We start from the raw sequence: 8,761 nt of genomic DNA, 5'->3' as shown, positions 1-8,761 counted from the left end.
TTTTTTTTTTTTTTTTTTTTTTTTTTTTTGCATATAAAGAACATGATTGGCCAACCTAATCTAACAAGAAAACCAGACACAACAAAGCAAAACTACTGAAAAGATGTCCCAAAGGAGATTCAAGATGAAAGCCCCTGATGATGTGTCTTCAAGAATTGATGCCTGGCAGGCAGGCCCCACATAGGCTTAACTAACAAGTAACTTTACTTACTTCATATTTCCATTCTATTTTGAAGCTTGACAAGCATATGCCATATCAATCAATTAACAACCAATTCAAGCAAATATTTTCAAATAAAAACCAAAGCCAAACAAGTACTACGTAAGCACGGAACGGAAGAAACAAAAAGAAGCATACTCGAAGCGGAAAAGAAATTATGCAGAAATCCCTCCTACATTGGGTATTTAGCCCATTCCACTTGAGAAGTCAGGGTATATGCAAAGTTGTTAATTCAGCACAGACAGAAGCGATATGATGAATAATGATATGCCAAAAAAACCCCACAGAACAAAACAGTAAAGGGAGGTGGTTTGAACTTACAAAGATTGAATTTTGGAGCTAAAAACTGCAAGAATTTTGAAGAAAACCTAAGCAGAGAGCATCCTGGCGTGAGTGCAAAAGAAGATTAATGAACTGAGGAAAGAGGTATGTAGGAGAGGACCGACAGACCTGAAGTTAATGAAAGACGTACATTTACGTTACATCACCACCAAAATCAAATAAGTGGATAAACTAAAACTTCTGCTCAAATAATAACACTCCGTATTGGATAAAGATAAGAAAAACGTACAAGGCCGACCTTAGCTTGTGTAAAAAACACTGTAGTTCAGTTCATAATGTTGTAAAAAATTTTGAGATTAATAAAAAAATGTTTCTGGTTTTGTTTTGGGGCCAACCATGAACCATGGAACATCCTCCTCAGCTCCTTCATTAATTTATGATATCTATCCTCTCACGGGTACCGGCGTACAGCAAAACCACACCATTCGCATCTCATCTGTGATCTCACACTGCTTTTAATTTGTCATCTTCTTTAAAATCCCTTTAATTTATTAGTTCAATACTGCCCCGGCTGCTGAAATCTCCTCTTTCTCTCAACTCTCAAATAAACCTCATTTTATCTTTTTATGGGGATTGGTAAAACAAAGAAAGCCTGAGAGAAAAGAAAATGTTTGGGAAATGGCGGATAAGCTCAAATTTGGCTGATTTTATTAAGTTTTGTATTAACTTATTGGGACAATTTAAAAAGTTAAAAGGAAAATAGCAAATAGACCCCTAAATTTTACACTATAAGTCAATTAAACTCCTAAACTTTTAAAAGGTACAATTAAACTCTTAAATATGTCAAATTGAGGAAATGAAGTCCAAAAACATGTAAATGACTTGTTATTACATGTTATTTGTATCAGTCTGGCCACCGGCACTATCAACAATTCCCGTGAGTGGCGAGTCACCAATCGCCTTCCCCCGGAGAAGGCGACCTTTTTGGTTGTTGGTGACGTTTTTCAGCGATTTTTTATCGGTAAAATGTTAGTTACCGATAAATTTGATTTATTTGACAAAAAATAACATGTTTGAGCATTTAAGTACACATTTTAAAAGTTTAAGGGTCTAATTGACTTTTAGTGTAAATTTTAGCGACTTATTTGACCTTTTTCCCAAAGTTAAGAATAGTAAAACTTGTTGTTAGTTTATTGACATTAATTATGAAATGATCCTTAACATTTATATTAATTTCTCTTGTTGCTCTTTATTTGTGCCCCTTTTCCTTTTTGTTTTTTTAACAACAATAATAATGTTTTCTTTCCTTTTGATTTCACTTATTCTTGTAATCAATAATAATAATTGTAAAAGTAATTTAAGGTTTATGAAATTAACACAATATATCTATATCTTTATAGGTCATATTATATACAATCAAGCTAGAAATAAACAGTTAATTTTCTAAATTTTTTTTAATATTAACTAATACTATCCGCTGGTCAAACCAACTAACTCAATTTGTTATCAACCATAAGAAGTATAAATTATCAGCTAACCACCATTTATCAAATACCAAAATATTTATGCACAAGTGCACGACAACCCACTAACTAAATTAAGAAGCTCGAAAAACATGGTGTATATTTTCTGGTAGGACCAACCGATAACAAAAGTGGATCCAAAAGATAAAAAAAAAAACAAATGAAAAGAGAAAAAGATAAAATGCGTGGTAAGTAATTACCTACCCAACAAAAAGAGTCACCTTTTATTTTTTAAACCAAAGGCAAAAATCTATTAATATATTATTAGAGTAGAGTTTGGTGGCAAATTAAACAATTTGATTGTTATTTCTAATATATAATTTGTATGGTTTCAATTCAAATTATCAATAACATACTTTGTGGACCTGTCGTCATTGATTACATAAGTTAGTAATCTACAAACATGAAATCTTATTACCATTGTTGTTGACTTGTTAGGTAATACTCTTTTTTTTCTTTTTCTTTTTTTTTGGGTTTGAAGTAAGGGTAATACTCTCTTTGATCAGATTAATTGTGTTGATCTAGATTTGTTGGATGGTAAGATGTGTTGAAAAATTAACATAAAATGACATTTATAGTTAAATTTATTTTTGTGGCTCAAACCTATTACGAAATAATCCAATGAAAAAAATTATTTATGGAAAATAATATAAGATAAAACAAGCTACAATTTTTTCTAGTGTGTAAAATCACCTAATGAATTAAGCCGAACGCCAAGTCAAGCTTAGCTTTCTCAAGCTCATTTTGAAATTTCAAAAGAGAGCCTCTATGTTATGCAATTCAATATGTCTTTAAAAGGTTTTTGTACATATAGTGGTACAAACTCACTCTCCAAACCAATGTTGGACAAAAGCTACTTTAAAGCCTTTCAACCTTCATTTTTCAACTCAAATAAGTATACTTTGATAATCAATTTATCATTCACCTATTATCCGTTTTGGGCATACAATATATCAATCTCTTCGTCTTATTACGAAAAACCCGAATTCACTTTGACTTGACCCAAATCAGAAGTGGATCCCATAGATATGTGTACCACAAAATAGCCACTTTATGCTATTTTTTTCAACAAAACCCAATACATACATCTAGTTAAGTTGAAAAAGACTCGTTAACTTATTCACCTCACACGAGTTTAATTTGATATATTATACACTCAAAATAGATAACTAGTAAATGAGAAAATTGCTTCTATGAGGCTATGTCGTTGGAGAAATAGAACTTTTAAATAATTTTAACTAATATTTATCTCACATTTAAAAAGTATATATACATTTCAACTTTTTGAAAAGTTTAAAATATATAGCTTAGAGGTTTTTTTTTCTTTCTTTTTAACTATAAAATTATCAAATATATCAAGTCAAGATTTTATGATGAACTGGGCACGAAAGGGCAATAACAAGATATCAAGTCAGGATTACTATCAATCAAAATTTTTTTATAAAAATTTCCTACATTACATTACTTTAGTGGATGAGAAGTCTTACTCAACAGTTGTTTTCAACCACAAATACGAAGGTTTAAGTTTTTTGCACGTAAAAATGTGTAGATAATTTGTTCAAAATAGTTTGTAGTGTATGTTTTTTAAAGTATAATAAATATAAAGTGATAAGACAAAAGTAGGGTTGAATTGTCCATCAAATATTATGCTTGGGTAGGATTGCATGAAGAAATTGCAGAAAAAGGAGCAGATATATATGTATGTGCACGTCACTTTCATGCCTTGAATAACTTGGCATGCATCCATGCCACTAACTCACTAATCAATTAACTTTATTTCCTTGGACTACTCCCTGAAAGGAATTTGGCGCCCCCTATTGTCAGTACAGTAGTGATATGATGCCTGCAAGCTTAATGATTATATTCTTGGATACCACAGGTATTATATTGTTTGGTGGTTTGATATCAGACCAAATAAAATGGATGGCTAAAGTCTTTTGCTGTGAACAACACCTGTTATTTATCTCTGCTAAACTGATATTATTGTCTTCTCATAAGATTATGTATCATAGAGATATCACATTAGATATCATTGATTTTTTAAATTATAAATCTAATCATCTTTAATTTTTTATTTTCTTTTTCGATTCAAACAATTTGTTTCCCCATTTAAGTTTTATCTGTCGTTCGTTGAATCCAATTTTGAGCATGATAGATTTTAGTTATAAAATTTACACAACAAGGTCATATGCTTTGTCATGTTTAATTTTAAGGCTGCATAACCATCTTTCCATTATATTGTGTCTTTCCTCTCCAGATAATATAATGTTGAGGGGAATCATATTATCAATAAATAATGAGACTACTTGGTACAAAATTAAAGTATTTTGGGCCTCGAAGAATGCATATCTTATGTAGGTAGGGATAACAATGGGCCGTGAGAGTTACATCTACTATCGGGCACACCTTATACTTTCTCTACTCACCTCATTCCTGACCTGTATTATATATGAGTAACTTTTTTCAAAACTTACCATTGTTCCATCGGGTGTGGGTGCGCATTACGGATACTCACCACTTATTATATTATTAATTTGTAAATAATATTTAAATTACTTTGATAAGTTTATTATTTTACTTGCATTTTACTCTTGATTTAATTCTATTTTCAAGCTCCAAAATGTAATTATCATGTTCAAAAGAGCTCTTATTTGTGTTGTTTGTGCATTTAGGTACAATATCTCTCACTTGAATCAAAAAAAAAAAAAAACAAAACAAAACAAAACAAAAAAGTTACTTTCATGCTTTTTGGAGGATATTAGAGTCGAATGAAAAACTAGACCAACAAAAGATGAATAAGAAGCTCAGCAGGAGAACTAACACAGCTAGAGGCATGGTCATTCCCGTGGTCACCCCATACTCGAATGAATTAGCATGACCGTGCCAATCGAGACAATGAATTTTTGGGTAGCACAATGACGATATGAATAAGGGTAAAAGATGAACGCACATATATCAACCGGGGCATAAATAGATCTAAACAATTAACAGACAATACTGCGAGCATAAATCGATTGCCCCGCCGTGCCACAGGCCTAAGCCTAAGCATTGGCAAAATGAGCATGAATCAAAACACATGAGAAATAACGAACCGGCACACCAACGTGAAGAATAATATATGACTCGCAATAGATGAGTGACAAGCACATACCGAGAAGGACATGAGAGTTATTTATCTGTGTGTAGTTTTTAGCAAACCGAAAAAACAACAAAACATAACAGAAAACAGACATTTGGGAGAATGATCCCAGGGAATTAAGTAAAGGCATAGGGTAATGTATAGACACATACGATCATTGATCGTCGCAAATGAAACGAATTAATGGCAAAAAGTATAGCAAGCGGCTCTGAGAATTAAGTAAAGGCATAGGCCAACGCACAACATAAATGAAATCAATTCATAACAACATCAATATGAAACAGAGAACATAAGAAAGAGTAAGAAATACCTCATATTAATGAAACAAACAACGAAAGAGCTAAGTAAATTAAGTAATATGTATTACGTGTATATTTGTACTAGTTTTTTCTACGCGCTTTGCGCGAAGACTTGTGCCCAATATTTAAACTCAATTAATAAATCGTTTTGAAATAAATATAATGTGTTTTTTTTAGTTGTCAAAGTTTTATAGATATTTGAGTAAAATTTTTGTTGTGTATGTATTTGAAATTAACACAAGAAATTCAAATTCATTGTGGTGAATATATTCCACTGTAATTTTAAGGGTACTCAACGTTGTATTACAACTTTTTTTCTTTGAAAATGAATAAAATTTGTTTAAATGCAGTCTTCTTCTAATTAGAGATATATCCCTTATAAATTCATATTCATATATGAATATACATAATACTTGATTTCAAATATCTCAATTCAACAACTTTCACAATTTGATATCTAAAAATCCTGTCTCAATTCAACTGCAAATACATTATGTTGTTGAACATTTATGATATTAATATTATTTTAAAATAATAGTGTGTACCTATATATATCTATATACATACATACATACATACACACACACACACATATATATATATATATAATATTTATTTATAATTGTAGAATTCATATTAATATTATTGAAGTAAGAATTATAGAAATGATAAATTTCTAAATATAACTATGGTAATATTTAATTAAAATCTAAATTATTTCAAACTTACTATTAAAGAATGTAAGAAAAAATATCGTGTGTGCATGTGCATGGTAACTATAATGTAAAAAGATAACAGAAGTTATAACGGTAGGGACATTTTTGTCCAAAAAATTATGTAGTACAACTTTTATAACATAAAGTACAATAAAACTTAACGGAAAAAACGGACATAAATCAAGAGTAACTTGGATCGATAGTTATTATGTTTTTAGATATACACTACTCAAATACATAAGCAAACGTGCAAAAACGATCAATTAGAGATTTCGCCTGCAACTCCACTGAAATCTCGGAAACGAAGTACAAACGAAGTAAGGTGCAAGATAAATAAACTAGATAAAAGGACAACTAAAATGATGTAAGCAAATATAAAACAATTAACTTTCTTGACCATCAGCAAAGCAAAGTACAATGAGTATGGGCAAAATGTGCTAGATAAAATGTGAGTGATGAAATTCACGCTAATGCGTGGGTCCATAGGCTGGAATAGGGGTGTAAATGAGCCGAGCCGAGCCCGAACTTAGAGGTGCTCGAGTTCGAGCTCGACTCGAAACATGAGAGCTCGAGCTCGGCTCGAGTTCGATCGAGCTCAAAAAATGAAGCTCGAGCTCGGCTCGTCTTATTTTCGAGCAGCTCGAGCTCGGCTCGATTGGCTCGACTGTTCGAACTCGAGCTCGAGCTCGAGCCGAATATCGACTCGTCATGGCTCGAGTTCGAGCTCGTGTTGGAGCTCGAATTTGACTTAATTAACTACATGCATGATGCATCAAATAATAATAATAATTTTTGTACTCATACATTACTAATAATACATCATAAGTCCAAACTGCATAGTTCAAAGTACTCAATAGTCCATACAAGCTGACAATTCCAAACTGCATAGTTCAAAGTACTCAATAGTCCATACAAGCTGACAATTCCACATCAACTACAAGTCTTCATCGTACTTTCATGAGTTGGATAAAGGTAGATAAATTTCTTGGTACGATTTATCTTTCTGAAAAAAATAAAAGGTAAACAAGCTTGTAGTTAACTAGATATTTTTAAAAGACAATGTAGAAAAGTTATAGATTAAAAATAAACTTACTTTATTTTTGGTAACTCCGTGTATATGTCGAAGCCAATCACCCCCACAAAGTAAAGCTTGTACTGTTTCCGGTAACAATGATGCACGATAAGAATCAATTACCCTTGTTCCAGCACTAAACGTTGCTTCTGAAGCCACACTAGTAACAGGTATAGCTAAAATATCTGCCGCCATTCTTGACAGTATTGGATACTGCATTCTATTCATCTTCCACCAGTCCAAACAAGAAAAGTCACTAGGAAGCTCATTCTTTTTAAGACGCCCTTTTTCTAAATAGTCCACTAACTCTGATCTTTTAGGTTCTGCAGTCTCAACTTGTGCACAATATGCATCAAAATCATCCCAAGTATGTGTAGAACTTTGGTGGCTGACTTGGCTCTCAAAAGCCATTGAAGAACCTAGTGTAAAAGTTAAATTGTTAATATAAAATAATAAAATAAAAATAATTATTTGGTTGATTGTGCAAACTGCAAAGTACCTGCCGGACTTGTAAAAATTCCTTGGTTGATTGATTTAGCAACATACTCTTCATAAAGAGTATTAATGATCTCCTTCACTTTTGCCTTCTTTATTCCATCTGGCTCAATAACTGTAAAATCATCCCACACACATGATGTCTTTTTTCTCTTGTTTGTTTGAAAATCTTGTTGGCTAACTGTTTCTTCATTTTGTTGTGTATCATGGTCATTGGAATGTAATCCTATTTTTTCAAATGCTCCAGCTTGTTCATTCACCTCAATATTTGTTTCAATATTTTCACCAACTGCATTACTTGAGGTGTATGTATTTTGAGGAATAGATGAATTTTCAGTGGACATGACTACTGAAAATAATAATAAAACTAATTAAGTTCACAACACCAAAACATAAGCCAAAGTCCAAACACTAATTAGTAATTACTACAAAGCAGCAAGCACAAGAATGTAAATTGGCTACTGAATCTCAAGACTCTGAATTTGACCATAATTTAGATGTACTCATCTCAAGGTTTATGAACCAAAGCAAACCTAGTCAATAATAAAGTATTAATGTTTAAATTTAATTGAATATTTGAATTAAATGTAAATATGTAATTGAATTTAACATTTAACTGAATTTAACATTTTAATTTGAATAATAATAATTTTAGAAGTCACAACTTAATTTTAAGAATTAAAAAAAAAAAAAAGAGAGCTCTCTGAGTCTCTGCAAGTCTGCCAGCTGCCAACAGCCCAACACTCCAGCTTTCCTCTCTGCTCTGAGCTCTCCAAGACTCCTAATGTCCACAAAATTCCACCAATCCACAAACTCCAGCATATATATAAACTTAACACCCAGAGGAAAAAAATAAAAACTAGAAGGATAGTCAGCCGACAAGGAGGATGGTCGACGTTGGCAGCGAGCGCTTTTAACAAGTTTGAACAGAGCCAGAAAGCAGAAAGCAGAAAGCCATAAATCTTAATACACAGTAAATACACAGCACCTGTTGTAGCTGCGGGAGACGCCGTTC

At 32.1% G+C, this 8,761-nt stretch overlaps 2 protein-coding genes across 4 annotated transcripts in view; both read right to left on the bottom strand.

Annotated features, from left to right (window-relative positions):
• Positions 1–1,119, bottom strand: part of LOC116019712 (protein NEOXANTHIN-DEFICIENT 1) — a 5,820-nt gene extending 4,701 nt beyond the window's left edge. Inside the window, exons 1-2 of one of the 3 annotated variants that reach the window (XM_031260007.1) lie at positions 792–1,119; positions 542–670 (exon numbers count right to left, since the gene is read on the bottom strand). The gene's annotated coding sequence lies outside the window, so the exon portion shown is untranslated. Of the gene's footprint in view, positions 1–541; positions 743–791 lie in introns of those variants that run through there. The other 2 variants (XM_031260008.1, XM_031260010.1) reach the window with 2 other exon arrangements.
• Positions 1,120–6,727: 5,608 nt separating this feature from the next.
• Positions 6,728–7,828, bottom strand: LOC116021274 (zinc finger BED domain-containing protein RICESLEEPER 2-like). The gene is made up of 4 exons (XM_031261899.1): positions 7,751–7,828; positions 7,273–7,670; positions 7,069–7,182; positions 6,728–7,019 (listed from the first exon to the last, which is right to left on the bottom strand). Exons 2-3 carry the CDS (start codon positions 7,660–7,662, stop codon positions 7,135–7,137), a joined length of 438 nt encoding a protein of 145 aa, XP_031117759.1. The 5' UTR covers positions 7,663–7,670; positions 7,751–7,828; the 3' UTR covers positions 6,728–7,019; positions 7,069–7,134.
• Between the last annotated feature and the right edge of the window lie 933 nt (positions 7,829–8,761).

Source organism: Ipomoea triloba, chromosome 5, assembly GCF_003576645.1.
Source record: "Ipomoea triloba cultivar NCNSP0323 chromosome 5, ASM357664v1".
In the NCBI taxonomy this organism is placed as follows: Eukaryota; Viridiplantae; Streptophyta; class Magnoliopsida; order Solanales; family Convolvulaceae; genus Ipomoea; species Ipomoea triloba.
Note: the sequence above shows the minus strand (reverse complement) of the source record. Positions and strands in the feature narration are given on the sequence as shown.